The sequence below is a fragment of the Nicotiana tabacum genome, unplaced genomic scaffold (genome assembly GCF_000715075.1).
Source record: "Nicotiana tabacum cultivar K326 unplaced genomic scaffold, ASM71507v2 Un00447, whole genome shotgun sequence".
Lineage (NCBI taxonomy): Eukaryota > Viridiplantae > Streptophyta > Magnoliopsida > Solanales > Solanaceae > Nicotiana > Nicotiana tabacum.
This window is the reverse complement of record NW_027438684.1, coordinates 6242-24954: the sequence shown is the minus strand read 5'-3', so window position 1 is coordinate 24954 and position 18713 is coordinate 6242. Positions and strand designations below refer to the sequence as shown.

The 18713-nt window shown below is 36.9% G+C and overlaps 1 protein-coding gene across 2 annotated transcripts; it reads right to left on the bottom strand.

Moving 5' to 3' along the window:
- Positions 1 to 4452: 4452 nt before the first annotated feature.
- Positions 4453 to 9095, bottom strand: LOC107772360 (phosphate transporter PHO1 homolog 9-like). 2 transcript variants are annotated; one of them, XR_012707318.1, is made up of 13 exons: positions 8339 to 9095; positions 7676 to 7979; positions 7526 to 7574; positions 7370 to 7441; positions 7152 to 7281; positions 6702 to 6822; positions 6324 to 6582; positions 6118 to 6222; positions 5989 to 6033; positions 5701 to 5850; positions 5335 to 5613; positions 5105 to 5255; positions 4453 to 4846 (listed from the first exon to the last, which is right to left on the bottom strand). XR_012707318.1 is itself a non-coding variant. In XM_075248980.1 (13 exons), exons 1-13 carry the CDS (start codon positions 8814 to 8816, stop codon positions 4753 to 4755), a joined length of 2226 nt encoding a protein of 741 aa, XP_075105081.1. In that variant the 5' UTR covers positions 8817 to 9093; the 3' UTR covers positions 4453 to 4752. The 2 variants fall into 2 exon arrangements, 1 of the variants encoding a protein (XP_075105081.1); XM_075248980.1 differs by having other exon boundaries at positions 5105 to 5244; positions 8339 to 9093.
- Positions 9096 to 18713: the final 9618 nt, after the last annotated feature.

The following is an 18713-nucleotide window of genomic DNA, read 5'->3' as shown; positions in this document are numbered from 1 at the left end:
ATTAACATGTCATGCACATACAACAACAATATAATAAAGTTATTTTCAGAAAATCTTTTGAAGTATACACATAGATCAGAATATATCTTTGTGTAAGTTTGACTTTTCATGAATGAGTCAAACTTCTTGTACCACTGCCTTGGTGCATGCTTCAACCCATAAAGACTCTTATTCAGTTTGTACACCATGTATTTCCTTTCAGCTACTTCAAATCCTTCTAGCTGCTCCATATAGATCTCATCTTCCAAATCTCCGTGAAAAAATGCAGTTTTCACGTCCAACTGCTCCATTTCAAGATCTAGGCTAGCTGCTAAGCTCAAGATTGTTCGAATAGAAGTCATTTTGACAACAGGTGAGAAAATTTCATCAAAATCAATACCTTTATTCTGCTCGAAGCCTTTTACCACCAATCGAGCTTTGTATCTGACCAGCTTGCCTTTTCCATCTTTCTTGAGTTTAAAGACCACTTACATTTGAGTGGTCTTTTACCCTTTGGAAGTTCAACCAGCTTGTACGTGCCATTTTTCTGCAAAGATTCCATCTCCTCTTGCATGGTTTTCATCCACTGGTTCTTTTCTGGATGTGACATCACCTCCTTAAGACTTTCTGACTCCCCCTCATCACTGATGAGGACATACTCCGTGGAAGGGTGCCTGCATGACTCTACCCTTGGCCTTTCTGATCTCCTCAGAGGTCGAGGTTGTTCTTCTCCCTGAGTGGGGTGATCCACTTGCTCGACATCATCATCAAGTTTCTCCCCCTGCTCAATAACCTCACCAGGTTGCTCCCCCTGCTCAATAACCTCGTCGGTCATACTTTCTGCACTTGTGGGATTGTTAGAAGTAGAAGGAATAGTAACAAGGTTAGGAATAATACCATTCTTGGCCTTCTCTGGCATATCATCAGTAGTTCCAACTTCACTTTCTCGCAAGACTACATCTCTGATTCTGATGACCTTCTTCTTTGCGGGATCCCACAATCTTTATCCGAATTCTTCTCCATATCTGATGAATATGCAAGGAACATATTTATCATCCAACTTTGTTCTCTGCTCCTTTGGTACATGTGCAAAAGATTTGCAACAGAACACCTTCACATACGAGTAGGATACCTCCTTATTGATCCAAACTCTCTCTGGGATTTCAAACGCCAACGGAACTGATGGACTCCTATTGATCAGGTAACAGGCTGTCTGAACTGCTTCACCCTAGAATGACTTAGGCAGTTTAGCCATTCTGAGCATGCTTCTCACCTTCTCCACTATGGTGCAGTTCATCCTTTCGGTTACGTCATTGTGCTATGGGGTTCCAGGAACTGTCTTTTCATGTATGATCCCATGACTCGAACAATACTCTTCAAATTCCCTTGAAGTATACTCACCTTCATTGTCACTTCGGAGACGCTTTAGCTTTTGGCTTGTCTCCCTTTCCACCATAGCATGAACCTTTTGGAAAACCTGAAACACCTGATCTTTGATTTTCAAAATATAAACCCACAATTTTCATGAAACATCATCAATAAAAGTAACAAAATATTTGTTACCGCCCATCGATTTAATTTCCATTGGATCACAAATATCAGAATATACCAAATCAAGTATATTCAATTTTCTTTCAGACGATGTCTGAAATGAGACTCTATGCTGCTTACCTAATAAACAGTAGTCACATGGTTTTACCGTTGTACCTTTGGCATAAGAAATGAGTGATTTCCTGGCAAGAATCTGCAATTCCTTCTAGCTCATATGACCCATTCTTTTGTGCCATAAATTTGCAGAAATTTCATCTTGTGTCGCGTTCCATTCACCTTGGCATATTTCTGCATTTGTCTTGTACAACGTGCCACGAGTAACTCCCTTTGCAATCACCAATGATACCTTGGTGAGTCTCTACTTTTGATTTGCAAAATAGTTCTCGTATACATCTCGGTCTAAAGCAATTCCCGAGATTAAGTTTATCCGCAAATCAGGTACATGTCGCACGTCCTTTAGAACCAATGTGCATCCGACATTTGTCTTGATACAAATGTCACCGATCCCCGCAATCTTTGAGTAACTTGTGTTACCCATTCTCACAAGGCTGAAATCACCTGCTACAAATCTGCAAAAAAGATATCTTACCGGTGTGGTATAGTAAGATGTTGTTGTATCAACCACCCATTCCGATTCTGGACCTGATAAGTGCATGCATTTCTCTTCCTCGTTTATACAGAGGACAATATTATCATTGTTTTTCACCATGGCGGCTGTGTTGTCGTCATTCTTCTGGCCACTAGTTTTACCTTTGCCCTTCCTTGGATTTGGGAAATCTCTTTTGAAGTGACCTGGTTGATCACAATTGTAGCAATTTCTAGCTCTTGATTTGGATCGGTTCTTAGACTTCCCACGAGCTCCGGATTTACCATAGTTGCTCGAACTCCTTTGATAACTCCTGCCTCTACCTTCTGTGATGAGAGCATGTCCTTGATTTTCAGGCTTCTTTCTCATCTTCTCATTGAGTAGAAGAGCCAATGTGACATCTTTCAACACAATGGTAGTCTTACCGTGCAAGATGGTTGTTGCCAGATTATCGTACGAAGATGGCAACGAGTTCAACAGTAAGATGGCTTTATCTTCTTCCTCGATTTTCACTCCGAGATTGGCGAGCTGCGTGATTAGTCCGTTAAACATATTTAAATATGACAAAAAATTCGTACCTTCACCCATGTGTAGGACGTATAGCTGCTTCTTCAGATACAATATATTTGTTAGCGTTTTGGACATGTATAGGTTTTCCAACCTTGTCCAAATGTCACGTGCGGTTTCTTCATCAATAATGTTATTTACCATATCATCTGATAAGTGCAACCTGATTGCACTAGCAGCCCTTTCATCTAAGTCAGCCCAATCCTCAGCTTTCATGGTATCAGGCATTTTGGCATCAGCATCTAATACCTTGTATAATCCTTGTTGGATGAGCAGATCTCTCATCCTTCTTTGCCATGTTAAGAAACCGCTATCTCCGTTAAATTTTGCTACCTCGTACTTTACTCCGGACATTTTTATTTTTTACCAAGTATAGTACTACCGACATTGATTAGTATTTTTGTGAACGAGCAGAACATGTGCTCTGATACCAGTTGTTGGGAATAAACCCTCATAGAAATAATATTCACGGTACTAAAGGCGGAATAATAATGCAGCACCGAGATACGGTAATTAACAAAAATAAAAGAGTGACAACGACACCAAGATTTCTACGTGAAAAATCCTTTTGAATAAGGAAAAAATCACGGCCCCGAGACGAGCAACTAATATCACTATAGCAAGTAGGTCCGAGTAAAATACTCCAAAGACCACTACAACACTCAAAAGAAATAACCCTCTTTTGATATTCTCACTTCACGATAATATCGTTCACTCTCTATTTTCTTCTACACAGTCTATTTCTCACAATGCCTAAGAAATACTCTCTGCAACTATTGTGTTGCTTCTCTTTCTGTGCGGTAAAATGAAGAAGTCGAAGCTCTCCTTTTATAGGAGAAATAGCCTACCTCTTCAACCAATCAGAATGAAGGATTGGTTGAAAATTTGCAATGCAAATTTTTTCTTTCTTCCACCTAAGAAGTTTGACATTTTCCTTCTGCAATCTACCTTATTTGACAATAAGAAAGAAAAGATGGCTGCCAATCAATTTCTTCCTTAATTTATGGGATGGACCCCACACAAACTACTTCTAAGCGTGGGCTGCCACACTAAGGAGCTGAAAGGGGTTCACAGTCCCTACATTGAAAAATTACACTGTGGTTGAAAGGGGGTTCATCCCCTTTGTTGAAAAATTATATTTTGTCCAATGTGTTATATATATATATATATATATATATATATATATATATATATATATATATGTGTGTGTGTGTGTGTGTGTGTGTGTGTGTGTGTGTGTGTGTGTGTTTGAATCCCCTCTAATAAAAATCCTGCCTCCGCAACTGCTCCTAAGGCTTATTCTACATAAGAGGGATTTCCTTCAATCGTATTACGAGCCAATGTCATGTGAAATTTTGAAAAGATGGGACCTCAAACATCCGTTTTTGTTAAATATATATATATATATATATATATGTGTGTGTGTGTGTGTGTGTGTGTGTTTTGAATCCCCTCTAATAAAAATCCTGCCTCCGCAACTGCTCCTAAGGCTTATTCTACATAAGAGGGATTTCCTTCAATCGTATTACGAGCCAATGTCATGTGAAATTTTAAAAAGATGGGACCTCAAACATCGGTTTTTGTTAAATATTTTGGGACTCTTTTGACCAAGAAACCTGGACGCAAGTGTCTGTATTCTTCAGCTATTGTTTTTGAGTGGTTATGGTAACTCCATGCATCAATCATGGGCCTAAAATAACGCTAAGAATTTTCGTGAAAAGATTTTTGGTAGTAGCACGTCTTGGTAGTTTGTAGAGAGAGTCAACCAATTATCAAGCACCATTCCATTTCATATAAAGAATGTCCCTTGCGGATCTAAACCATTTTTTGGTACATTAAGTTCAGACACAATATAGAACGTAGAAATCTGAAGCAACAACGTAAAGACCGTTTTCAAGAGGCTGGAATCAACTTTCTTTTGGTCCTATATCTTCACTGCTAATTTCATGAAAAAAACTGTATTATAAACACCAATATTGACAAACGAATCAAAGAATTTGTACAAGAAAAAAAAAGAAAGAAAAGAAAACCCTGGATTCCTTCGACTTCTGCGTATCAGCTAAATATAGTTATAGACTCTTGTCCTCCTCGTAGTTAAAAGGCAATGGTACGGACTTGAAGGCACGATATTTCCCGACGTTATTCAAGTGCTCATTTTCCAACCTGAACAATAAAAGACAGCATAACTATCTTCTACGTGATGTCAAATAAATACACAAGTAGCTGGCTAACTCATCAAATTTCTGCTATAAAATAGATAAACTTTACATTTTAACCTGTTGTAGCATATAATTAACTGTCTTGTTTTTCAGGTTTCTAATTCCTCTTTTTATGGACGGTTAGATGACTTAATAGCTTAAAAATTCTTTTACAATATCATGGAATATGTTACTCAAATAGATAATGGTTTGGAGTTCCGACCTGAAAAAATTCCACATGCCTCGGCGAAGGATCTCTAGAGAGGCAACTACTGCAACCATTGCTTTCTTGTGCAGAAATGGTAGTTCTTGAAAATCAAGAACCAACTGCATCCATACTAGTCTCAGAATAATGTCAAGAACCTGCATTTAGTCTTCAAGAAAGTTAATTTACACTGGAAGAGAGTTGTGTAATACTCTATATATTTTTCAAACCTGCTTTCTGCAACTTACAATGGCAACAAAGTAGACAATCTTGTGTGGCACAAGCAGTTTGTCTCTCAACCAACGGTTTCTTGAATTCTTTTGCAATAAACCCCAATCTATAACAATGTCCCAGTAAGTATTTGCAACTGTAGTAATTCCTGAGGATGATGCCGCCATTACTCTCCAAAACGTTCCTCTCTTTTGAGCATAAAGTGTCCTCATCACAAGAGCAACAATGGTTGAGAAATATTTGAGGCTATTAAGCCCCTGCATTGAATCTTTCTCTTCAAATAAGCGGCGAAGGCACTGTACATATATTATACAAATTATCACCATGTTAAATAAGTTTGAAGATACCTATTTTCATTTTTTCTGGTGCATAGTTTCTCACACCTGAATAAACCGAGACCAAAAGGGAATAATTGCGACGACTATGTATAAGATTTGATAAACACTGCTTTCTTGACATTTATTAGATCTTGTTCTGAAGTTGCCCCACACATAGTAGCAGACATAGAACTGCAAACTCCTAATTGCCTGAACCTGAAATGCAAGAGCACATTAAAGTTCTTTCCCATAAGTTTTGCAAAATTTGCACAGACTGAATTATCAATTTCTTGGATTCTCTTTTGGTATAATACAGAAGTTCCCCATTACAAAAGAAAAAGCTTAGTGTAAAACCTGGCTAGTAAGCTGATCTGCCAAGAAAAAATCTGGTAGATTAACCTGCAAAATTATGTGAAACATTTTAGTATCTACGTACTTTCTGCGTTATTAATCTGCAATATCTCTTAAACAAATTGCTGGTACCTTGTAAAGGGGAGCACATAGACAGTGCCAACCACATCTTATAAGGAAGAAGCGACTTGAACGATATATGATGTTCAGAGGGCAAAAAGTTATTAGAAGCAGAATCTGAAAAAAAAAAGATTAGGGGTTTGTAATTTTTGAAACATTTTTGTATAGATCAGTTGTAAAATGAAAGTAGAAGAAGTACTGTTTTTTGCTAGACTTACAAACACCACGGCAAGTGGGATCAGCTCAATCACTGTCTCAAAACTTCTTGTATTTGGATCCATCTCCATATCTAGGTGGGACAATGCAGCAGCCAATGCAAGTACTGAAAGACCAGAAGCAAGGAAAAGAACTTGTCTGTAACCTAGTTCTGTTCCCTGCTTGAAGCCAAAAATGAAGGGATAATTGACTCTAAAATGCCTCCAGTAGTATATGTTCCCGGCGTACATGAGCATATGGAGGACAATGTATCCGAATAGGCTGCAAAAGATACAGCTCTATTACTCATATGTATTGCTTAAAACATGGTTTCGCTTGTAGACAGACAAGGGGTAATTAAGAATCAATATGACTTTGTAATAGACAGATGATTAGTTTACCTGTAGAGTGGAAATATATTTTCCATATACTGCCCACGACCCTCATGCTGTAGAAGGTTTCCGAAATGTATGGATACAGCAATAGCTGCCACTAATGCTATTGAGCCGCCAGAGAACAAACCTGTTGGTGAAACGTATTTCAGTTGCTAAAAAGTAAAAACTATGTTTATGATGCAGTTTACCAAATTTTTCTAAGCACTTATCTCGGATGAAGATAATACATCACTGGTAACCTCTGATAGAGGCGAATCAAGGATCCAGAGTTAGTTGATTCAAATGAGTATGATCTTTATTATATGTGTACATTTAAAATTTTGTTTTGCATATGTATTACTCATAGTTCGAGCTGAATGCAATAGGTTCGGTTGAACCGGAAGAATCCGCCCTAAATCAGCATTTGACCTCTGATTACACAGGAAGAAGTTGATGCTACTAATGATGCATACTTACCCAGGAAAAATGTTACTCTATGCGTTTCTCTTTTAGCTTGTGGTCTTAAAGATTTCATTCCTTTCCTTCGATTTCCATTGACAAAATGCTTTATGAATGTGGCCTCCACTCTTTCTATGAGCTTAGCAACCTAAACAAGGCATAGATCGATGAGAAGTTCAAACTATAATAATGCTGAGAGGAAAGCAGTTTTTGAAACTAAAGGAAAATGTATATACCTCATCAGAGCTACCAAGATAAGATTTATTAACCATCTCTAAGTATGATTTAGAAGCTTTCCTTGAGGTGATCTGTAATCAATAAAATTGCAAGGTGAAAAGGCAAAACTTAAATACTTTCCATTGGCATATATAGTGATCACTTCAGTGTAGTACCTTGTCATACTTCTTCATGATCTTGGAAAATGCCAACACATTTAAGAGACTGGCACAATTAAGTAGCAAAATTAAGTGCGAGTTTTAGTTAAAGATAAAAACAACTAGTATAAGTAAGTCCTCATTTGGAAGAAAAAATGCAAGCACTACCAGAAGTTTTTCAGAAGTCGAAGCTTTTGATAGAACTCAACAAAAGCCTTTCTCATTTGTTCTTCAGCTTTTCTGAGCTCCTCTTTGCTGAATGATAAGTTGGATTTTGAAGTATGGATGATATTTTTTAAAGTTGAGACAGGTGTTTCGGGTTCAAGATTGATTTTTATATGGTCCAAAATCTCTAGTGGAGCAGGCCTAAATTCCATATGTTTTGTATTTGCTGTATCTCTTTTCCCTCTTGTTGCTTCTTCTTCTTCACTTGTCATCTCTGCTTCTTGTATTGCCTCCATTTCTGACCTACCTATATTGGGGTTAAACAAGAATTCAAACAAATTAAAGGGCAATCATGGGATGGAGAAATTAAGGGAAAAGCTCCAAATTTATTATGTAAATTTTCTAGTTTTAGTACTTTGGGGTCTCATTCATACTTTTTCCATTAGCAAATTGTCCTGTATTTTCCATTAACTTTAATGGAGCTCGAAGTGCTCTACTTTTGATTATGGTTTAAAATTACTCCGAGTCAAGGGTAAATACACAATGATTTGCTAACAACAAGGGAACGGAGGATAGAATTAAAATATTTCGTATAATAAGAGGGGTAGTAGACCATTTTCCCAAAAGAATGGAACATTGATAGAATAGCCAAAGTATTGGACATACCTGGATTTCCCAAATGGGAATTTTTGATTCTTATAGAAGGCTTATCAACCTTGATTCTTAGAGCAATAAGTGCATCCATTTGTTTACTCAACTCATCAGCCTCAGCCTTCACTTCCTCTACTTTTTTCTGGTAAAAAGTTATCACCTTGTTGAATTCATCATCAAGTCTTTTAAAGAAAACCATCTCATTTTCTCCACCTTTTTCAGATGACATAAGAAACATAGTTTGATAGTGGCCTTCTGAACTCACTAATATGGCTTCATCTTCATTGTTTTGAGAAACTTTGAAACTAGTTTGTAATCCACTAAAGGCTCTGTACATAGATAGCCTTCTCTTTAAGGAGCCTTCAACTTCAGGTGAAGCGGCAATATTGAAATTCAAGATGTCTTTTAAAACACTCTTGAGATAATTGTAATCCACATAGGCTTCTTGCCATTCTTGGACAATTTGGGATGCAAATTCTTTCCCAAATTTCATCTTTCTCTGATTATCTTCTGGACTTCCTTTGTTTTACCAAATCCAAAATGAAAAGGGTGGTCTTTATATAAGAATGTGGAGTTTGGCTGTCTAGCCGTGATAGGAGAAAGGGTCAGCAATCAAGCTGTTAGTTTCCAAGACTGTCCAAGAAAAATGAATGACTAGTCCTCGTAAAATCAATGTGTTCCTCCTTTTCTCTTTAGAATTTTTCTTGCCAACCCAGTATGAGTATGAGTATGAGTATGAGTATATCACCGTGTCTCATTAAATATTTCTTTTGATGATTTAAATATTGAGCACCTTCATTAAATACTCATCAACCCCCAAAAGAGTGTAGTTTTAAAATTGTTAATCATCGTGGAGTTAAGTGGAAACACGAATGATGACAAAAAAACGTCCAGACTGTAGAAAACAAAAGGATACCAGCTGGAAAAGATTGTATTACAGTAAGATATTGATAAGCAAAATGCATCATCAAATATATCAATAGTTGCAAATGGTTGTGCTCCATTTGTGATGGTATAAAAAGGTGCGGAGGGATACATTTAACATAAGGTCAGAATACTTATAATAATATTCTATAATTTTTTTTAACTTTTCGTTTGATTTAGACTGGAGTTTGCCCTGATTTTCTAATTGCTTTCTTTGGGGGAGTAAGTTTTCTTAGCGGAAATGGTCTTCTTCCATATTCTTTTTTTTTTTGGAGAAAATGTTTTGCATTTTTATAAATTGAAATCACTTCTTCTCATACAACAATACAATAGAGTTAGAGAGTATCTTTTTTCATTCAATATTTCTGTTTTCTCTTTTATATAGGAGTAGCAGATTATTCATTTTCTCCCATATAACGTAGACAGATTGATCAAATTACAATATAATATTATTTTATGATATATTTATCTGTTGTCGTCATAATAAATAGTAAGAGATATATTTAATGTATTCAATTAAAGTTTTAGACTTTTATTCTCTAGCAGTCCTTTCAAAAATACGTGCTTCTTGATCCTGATTTTTCCATTCAAATTTTGTCCTTTTTTCAACAAAATAAAAAATAAAAAAATCGTTGACAATGTCCCAATTGGAGGCAAGGACACTGGTCAACTTTGCTCTTAAATGATGTATTTGTTGTACGATCATCATCCTTGCAAATTTCTTTGCATCTTTAAACTGAGACATTATTTTGTTTAATTTCGTTCGTGGATTTCTTTTCTTTCTTTCAGCTTTTCTTTTTCTTTGCCTTTTGGATATTGTCAAAGAAACGATAAGAAATTCCATGGTAGTGGTATATTTCAATTTTCGAATACGAAAATGATTTCATGAAATAAGGAAAACATTTGCATTGAAATAAACACAATAAAAGAAAAGAAGAATATTGCAAAGAAAAAAGAGAGAATTCTATTTATTTTTGAGAGATGAATTATAATGGGGGAAAGTGTCTTAGCCACAAAGTAACAAACTCTAAAAACTCTCAAAAAGATAAATATTCACCTTAAATATAATACTATTTGTAACACTCACCCTTGAATGTATATTTAACAGATAATTTGTCTCGTTAAAACTTAACTAAAATAAAACTCAGTGGGAAAAAAATTCTACTAAAGAAAAAAGAGTACACATGTTTAACAATACGCCTTTTTGTTGTCTCGTTAAAAACCTTGCAAGGAAAATCCAGTGGGACAAAACCTTCTAAGGAAAAAGGAGTACAACTCGTATTAATTCCCCCTAATGAGAGCATCAATTCACATCTTTGAGCCTTCGCATCCCAATCTTGTATACTAGCTTCTTGAAGGTTGACGTCGGTAGAGATTTGGTGAACAAATCAGTCATATTATCACTTGAACGAATCTGTTGCACATTGATATAACCATTCTTTTGAAGATCATGTTTGAAAAATAACTTTGGTGAAATGTGTGAGCACCTAATTTTTTACCATACTTGTGATTTTTCAACACTTTTTAGTATGTAAATAATTTTAAGTTTAATCTACATATTTTAACCTTTATTTCATTTTTAGTAGGTTTTATTTAAGAAAATTAAAAATCACAAAAATTATATGTTCTTGATTTTAAAATATTTAGCTAGTATTTTTATTTTACACTCTTAAAAGAAAAAAATTATTATTAATTAAAGCAAGAATCAATGAGTCATTTCCATGTGGCAAGATTCTTCCTTATCTTTTGTAACAAACTCACATGCTCTCCCTAACAAACTCACATGCCCATACACTCTTTTTACTTGGCCACCAATTAATCCCTAACACCTAATTTTGAGAGGCCCGGAAGGACAGAGACGAAAGATAGAGGGGAGGCTGCACTTTCCTTCTTCAATTTTCTTTTCCCATTGCACTATTCCAAAAAAATAATCTTCTTCCCCACAAGCACGAACGAATCACCATGGCTTGAACCGAAAAAGTTTTAAGTCATTTTTCTCTTAAAAGTTAAAACCATCTCCCTTTTATTTTTCAAGAGCAAAAACCTTCATCATCGTCCCTATTTTCTCCACCTTTACACCACCATGAAACATCCATAAACACACATCTCCTCAACCATTCACAATCACATAAATCTTGAGCCCAAAAACAAGATCAAACCCCTTTCAATTTCAAGCAATGTGCAGTTGTTGAGTTTTCGGTCGGCGACGGTATCACGTTTTGAGTTCCGGTCTAGTGGTTCAAGTTCCGTGTTAATTGCTGTTCACCCTGCTTTTTTCCTCGATTTTGCTTAAGGATCCTGTACAATTTTCAAGTATTTAAGGAAATCCGATGACTCCTTTTGAGAATCCGAAGGGGATTTGATTGAGTCCAGTTTGTCGTTGTTTTCGCTCACCGTTCGAGTTCTGCTGCTTTTGCTCAGAGGTTTTTGTTGAATATTTTGTTTGAGGCTTATTCACTGCTCGATTTTGTTCGACTTAGTTGCTGTAATTGCTGAGGTTCATTAACTAAAAGACTATCTCAGGTTCATTCCTCCCACTCTCATTTTATTCTATTGCCTTGTTTATTAATACATGCTTTCAGTTGTGAAATTCATGTCAATAAATATGAGATCTTACTGTTTGTTGAGTTTTCGTCTTAATGGATTGATTTCTTAATTAGTTAGAAAATTGCTCTCATGTGCTTGTGTTATTCTATCTTAAGAAGTACATGTAAATGTTAGTTTAAAGTTTGTTACATAATTTGCTGGGTTGATTTAATTGGATTTAAGAAAGAAAAATTGAGCCAGGGAGTTGGATTGTATTACTGTAGAGGTATCCATGTAATAAACTCCAGATTTAGATTAGAATATTCTTATTTTCTTTCTTAGTTGATTATTTGATTGGTCTACTGTGATGATGAGGAAGATGGGGTTTGTACTTTTGTTGTCCATTTAAAGTTAGTTTTAATTTATTTTGGGTATAATAAGTGTAACTAAGGCAGAGCATGAATCTTCTACTATTAAATAATAGCCTGTGCACTTTTATCCTTAAATAAGTTACAGAGTTTTTAGCTTCCACGCTTGATTCCAAACGTAGGAAGATAATAATCTTATTGAACATCGTAGTTTGCTTTAAGCGCGATTAATAATGAATCATCGTGGTCATGGGTATGGTTCCCGTGGCATGGTCACGATACATAAATTCCAATTCGGGAGTGCATTTCATGTGACCCGACCATAACTTCGAATAATAATGAAAATTAACATGTTGTAAATCGCGGGTGCGTTTCACGTGACGCGATTCACAATGTGTACAAAAATAATAAGTGCGCGACATCGCGACTTATTTAAATAATCTCCATAAATATTAAAAAATGGTTAAAAGGAATAAAAAGCACAATAGATTTTAAATATGTAATAAATCAGACAATTAGGCCAAGTATTGATTGTTAAGCGACCGTGCTAAAATCACGGAATTCGGGAGTGCTTCACACCTTCTCCCGGGTTAACAGAATTCCTTACCCGGTCTTCTGTGTTCGCGGACCATAAATAGAGTTAAATTTCCTCGATTTGGGATTTAAAATAAACCGGTGACTTGGGATACCATAAATTATCCCAAGTGGCGACTCTGATTTAATAAATAATCCCATTTCGAATATTGCCACTTTAATTGAAAAAACTCCCTAATCCCATCGCCTCATCGGGAAAAAGGAGGTGTGACAGCTCTGGCGACTCTGCTGGGGATCGAACCCAGAATCTCTGGTTTCGTAGTTCAGAATTCGAGCTTAGATGACTGTTATACTTGGCTTTTACTTATTATCTGATTTTTTACGTGTTTGAGCCTAATGTGTTAAATGCCTCTTTTTACCGCTTTGATATTGTTTGGACTGTATATAAACTGTCACGAAAACCCTTCTTCTCTCTGAGTCTTCTAAATCTTCTAGGAAGTGCACGCTGGCGTGACTTCTTTTCTGTTAATGTCATATCCTAATTTAGAACGAGGATCGGATCAGTTACAAAGCCGGATGGCCTTTTGGTTACCGGTACGTTGCCCTCCCTCGGCTCGAGTTGTCCGCTCGGGTGAGCCAGGTCTAGAACAACACACTTCAAGATTCAAACTTAGAATAACATAGCCTCATGCTGGATCCCTAGTAGGAACGTTTGTTTGCATCACGTGCATTTGACCTTAGGGACTCAACACAGGGGTTGGGTCCGTCTAGGACAGGTGTACCCAAAAATTAAAAGACCATCCTGATGCATTTTACGTGCTACTTGTGTTTTCATTTGCTTCAGCTTGTATGTTGACCGGCTTCTAGAATAGGGAAAGAAAATCAAAAAAAAAAGTGAGGTAGGTATTTGAAACATTTCGAAACTCTGCGGAAATTTTGAAAAAAAAGAGAGAAAATAAGCCAATACTTTCAAAAGTCATTGTTTCCCTTGTTCCGTCAAAACTGGCAGAACTACGCGGGTCTGATTCTCACCGGATATGAGATACGTAGGCAAACCTCATCGGTTCCGGCCCACAATTTTCAAAAATAAATCGAAAAATATTTTCCTTTACTTCCTTCTTTAGAAAGTCATTCTTTTAGGCTCCAATTTTTTTTAAAAAAAATACAAAAACATTTTCTTTTTAATTTCTTCTTAAAATCCAAAAATATTTTCATTCTTCTTTCGAAAATTGAAAAGAAAATTCAAGATTCAAAAATATTTTCTTTTTTTTCTTTAGAAGTATTTCTTTCATAAATTCAAAATAAAAGTCCATAAATTTAAAAATATTTCCTTTCTTTTTTTTAGAAGTTTTTCTTTCGAAATTCCGAAAAAAATCAAAATTCAAAAAAAATATTTTCTTTCTTCTTTAGAAGTCTTTCTTTTCAAAAATTTAAAAAATAAAAACAAATCGAAATCCAAAAATATTTTCTTTCTTCTTTATAAGTCTTTCTTTCGGAAATTAGAAAAAAAAAATAGTTAGTTTATTTCCTTTATTCTTGATCTTCCCGAACTACGCACGATCTGATTCATGTTCTCACATGATACGTAGGCAACCCACATCAGGTTCGATCGACCAAAAAAAAATATGAAAAAATAAAATAAAAATGATGATGATAATAAGGACCGACTGAGTCCATTCTAACGTGTCTCTTGTTTTGAATCATAGAAAAAGTTTGAGGTGGTCGGTTTGTGGTAAGTTGGCAACACAATATCCAAGGGAAAAATGCCATTGACAACTGGCATCGAAGCTGTTACAAGTGCTCAAGAGACTCAGGGTCAGAGGGTTCTACAGGAGTCTACTGTGGTTGAGGAAAATAGAGTACTGAAGCAGTAAATGACTGAAATGTGTCAAGCATGGGCCAATGGCCAAGGACCGCCTTTTTCTATTCATGGTTTCCCAGAGTTCACATCCATTTCGACTACTACCATTCCGGTCTCATTGCCCGATCAATTCTATCCACCTGGGTTCAGTCTTTATCCCAACTACACGACTACAACTGGAACTTCTGTTGCGCACTCCCAAAGTGTGCCATTGACAACCAATCAGACAATCACTGCTGTTATGCCCGTTTTCACTATCCCACAACCGACGGTGGTGCAAAAGAAAACTCACGAGTCACAAATTTGCTACCCAGCAAGAACAGTACCATTCTCCTGAGTACCACTCATACCTATTTGATCTTCCTGCAAAAATTGAGAAGCCTGCCCAAAAGATGGCACAAGAAGAAATGACCCAAAGAATAAAAAGCTTAGAACAACAGTTGAAAAACATGCAAGGGTTGGTAGGTCAGAAAGGTATTGCCTTCAAGGATCTATGTATGTTCCCCAATGTTCGTTTGCCACTTGGTTTCAAGATCCCAAAATTTAAAAAGTATGATGGGCACGGCGACCCCATAGCTCACTTGAAAAGGTATTGCAATCAGCTAAGAGGTGTTGGAAGAAATGAAGAATTACTAAGGGCTTATTTTGGGGAAAGCCTGACAGGGGTAGCCTCTGAATGGTTTATGGATCAAGAAACCTCTCACTGGCATGTCTGGGATGACATGGCCCAGGCCTTTGTCAAACAGTTCCAATACAACATCGATATCGCCCCAGACCGCAATTCCCTTTCAAACCTAAAAAAAGAAACCAACTGAAAGTTTCAGGGAATATGCCATTAAATGGAGAGAGCAAGCGGCTAGAGTTAAGCCACCCATGGATGACCACGAGTTAATCACTGTCTTCCTTCAGGTTCAAGAGCCAGATTATTTTCAAAACATGATGTCCGCAGTGGGCAAATCCTTCTCGAAAGCAATTAAAATTGGGGAAATAGTTGAGAATGGCCTTAAGACAGGCAAAATTATAAGTCAAGCAGTTCTCAAAGCTGCAACTTAGGTTGTCCAGATTGAGAAGGATGAAGAATCCATGATGACAATAAGGTCGAGAAGAGGTCCTAGGAGAACATCTCGAAGGTATAAGCAGCTTCATCAGGTTTCCGATGATTCCCCTGAGCACTACTATCCACCTCAGAACCCACAATACTCTATTGCTCCACTTCAATATGTTTTCCAACCACCAAGACACCCCAGAAGGCGAGCACCAGCACCACAAAATCTCCACCAACCTCCACAAAATTTTCAAGTGCCCTATAACCCACAACGGAGCCAGGGGTATAGAGGGGAACAAAGGTTGAAAGATAATTTTACACCAATAGGAGAGTCCTATGCAAGTGTGTTTGAGAAATTAAAGCATTATGACATGATTGCACCTATTCCTCCAAATTATGTGGACCCACGTGCAAGAAACTTTGACCTTTCTGAAAGGTGTGAATACCATTCCAATGCCCAGGAGCACAATGTTGAAAGTTGTCGGGATTTGAAAAGAGAAATAGAAAGGATGATCCAGGAAAAACTGATAGTGATCCAAGATAATGACCAGAATATCACGCAGAATCCTTTATATGCACGTGATGATGCACACTTTGTGGGGATGATGTGTGGTGACATGGAGTATGAGAATCCTCTCGGGAACTTGCCGACTGAAATTGGAGAAGGCCATGGTGATTCTGATGAACAAATTTGTGGCTAAATGTCAAGCTTAGCAATTGAAAAGTCATTCCCTCCTCACTAGGAAGGAATCTTGGTAGCTTGTTTTGATGTTTTTTTCTATTACCTGGGTTATTCCAGGGTGTGATCCAGATTTTATTTGTTTTATTGAGTCGAACCCTTCTATCCCTCTATTTTGTCTGTGGGAGTCTTGTCTATTCGTTTTGTTGCTATTTTCATTAGCCGGGTTATTTTAGGGTCGTAACTCGGATTTTAGTTTGTTTGTCTTATTGTCAAATCCTTCTATCCGTTATTCAGTGAAATACAGTTTGTCCTTATTTCATTCCATGCTTAGTTCTTTCGCCGCTAGTTCTAGTGACATGGCATGCATGCGGAACTTTTGGCCAGATCTTAGAAAATTGATCTAATCTTGAATCGGATAACCGAAAAAAGAAGAAGATATTTTTAGGATGAACAAAGAGTCGAAACACTTTGGAATTAAGCTCGAGTAAGTTTTACCTTCAAATCATTGTGAAGATCGGGTTTGGGAAAGAATCAATTGAAGTTTGTTGGAAAGTTTGACATTAAGGGATGGAAAGTGTCTTTCGACCACGACACACCAAGAAGACAGACATGTTCATCAATGTTGTATCGCGAAAGGAAACCATGTTTGGCATTCTCGAGGCTAGGAGGCCATTTTTCTGCTACCCAAACACTTTACCCTTTGTTACCCCTTTTGAGCCTGTGTTATTTTCTTCGACCACCCTCTTTTGGAATCAAGTTTAGAGTTAAAAAAAAAATGAAATGAAAAAATGAAAAGAAAGGTCCATGCCCAAAGAGTACGAACTGGGGCAACTCTTAGAAAGTACAAGTAAAAAAAAAAAGAAGAAGAAGAAAAGAACAGTCAAAAGCTCATACCCCCAGAAAATAGAAGTTGGGCAACTTATTTTGAAAAAATAAAAGAAAAAAAAAACGGAAAAAAGAAAAAAAAAGAGCAGAAAGAAAGATGAAAAAATAATAGTTAGGTCAGATATTTGAACTACGTTAGACCTGATTCCTTTAAAAAAAGGAATACGTAGGCAGCCTTACACGGTTCGGTCCAACCAAATAAGAATTCAAAAAAAAAAAAGAAAAAAAATACAAAAATCCCCAATATCAGAAACTGGGGCAAAAATTTTATTTCACTTTTGAAAGAGTCGATTCCAAGAGTTGTAAAGTGTACAACCCATCATATTGAGTCTACTTAGAGCCTCCATGCCAACCCATCTTTCCAACCCTATCCAAAAACCTTCCAAATAAATACCTCCCGATATGCCTTCAAGAATGCCAAGAGACGCATGCAAAGAGCAGCAGTTGTCACACGACATAGAACATTGTCGAGTTGCTCATGAAAAAGAAAAAAAGAAAAAAAAAAGAAAACAAAGAAGAAACAATTAGAGAGTCTTACTAGTGAAAACCCTCACGGGCACTGTAAGACGACGGTAAGCAGAGATGAATAAATGAGAGAGACTTGTTGGTGAAAACCCCTCGGGGCACCACTAGTCGAAAGTGAGTCATGAAGCTGTTGCAAAGAATTGGCACAAACAAGTCCGACTTCAAATGTCATAGGAATGGTAAAAGGAAAGATTTGAACAGTTTGAAAGATCATGCCGCTAAGTCCAAAATGCATGTCATGATCATAAGGGCTAGCTGTCCCCCCCAAAAAAATCTTCCTCCTTTCCTTCCCGACAAGGGTATTTCTTGTTAATATTGTTTCTTCGCATCATTGTGTCATTCGCTATAAGTCAGTCCTTGTCAAAACAAGCAAGAAAAGATTTCAAAATCTGCTACCAGCTTTTCAGTTGCACAAAGTAAATTTGGCCAACACACTCGGGTTTTACAGTCAACATGCATTGAGGATTCATGCAAAGGCTTCCCCTCCAAAAGACTTTTGTCAACCTATTCGGGTAAAGCAAGCAAAGATAACCTCAAGGTTAATCAGAGATTCTCTGAAGTACCGAACAATGACTACGAAGTGTGCACATCGTGCAAAAGGCACTTACCAGTTGTGATTCTCTCTGAGAGACAAAATTGCTCCAAAAGCAAAAGCCATTCAAGATATCTGAAAAGGTTATCCAAGAAAAGAAATCTCTTTTTTGAGATAAGGCTGATTGAGCCACAAAACACAAATAGCATTGGGAGCGAAACGATCAGGGTTGATACAGAAAGTAAAGGTCCCTTGTAAGGAACAACAGAGTCTTCCAGCAGTGCAGCCAACTACCAATGCAGTCAGTCTTCCAAAAGTTGGATGATCACAAAGTCAAGCAACCCAAGACTCAAGGCCGCAAACCGACCACCACTTTTAAAAACTGACAAAATTTTCTTTGTTTGAAACAGGAACAAAGCAGTGCAAGGAATTTGGGTTTTCAAAAAAAAAAAAAAAAAAGAGAAAGAAAAAGAAGAGAAGAGCCGACAAAGTTTTCTTGAAATCAGGG

Coding starts and splice junctions, on each gene's coding strand:
- LOC107772360 (XM_075248980.1), bottom strand. CDS start 8,816: ATGAAATTTGGGAAAGAATTTGCATCCCAAATTGTCCAAGAATGGCAA. Junction 7,575..7,675: donor CGACTTCTGAAAAACTTCTG/GTAGTGCTTGCA, acceptor TAATTGTGCCAG/TCTCTTAAATGTGTTGGCAT. Junction 5,245..5,334: donor TTGTCTACTTTGTTGCCATT/GTAAGTTGCAGA, acceptor GACTAAATGCAG/GTTCTTGACATTATTCTGAG.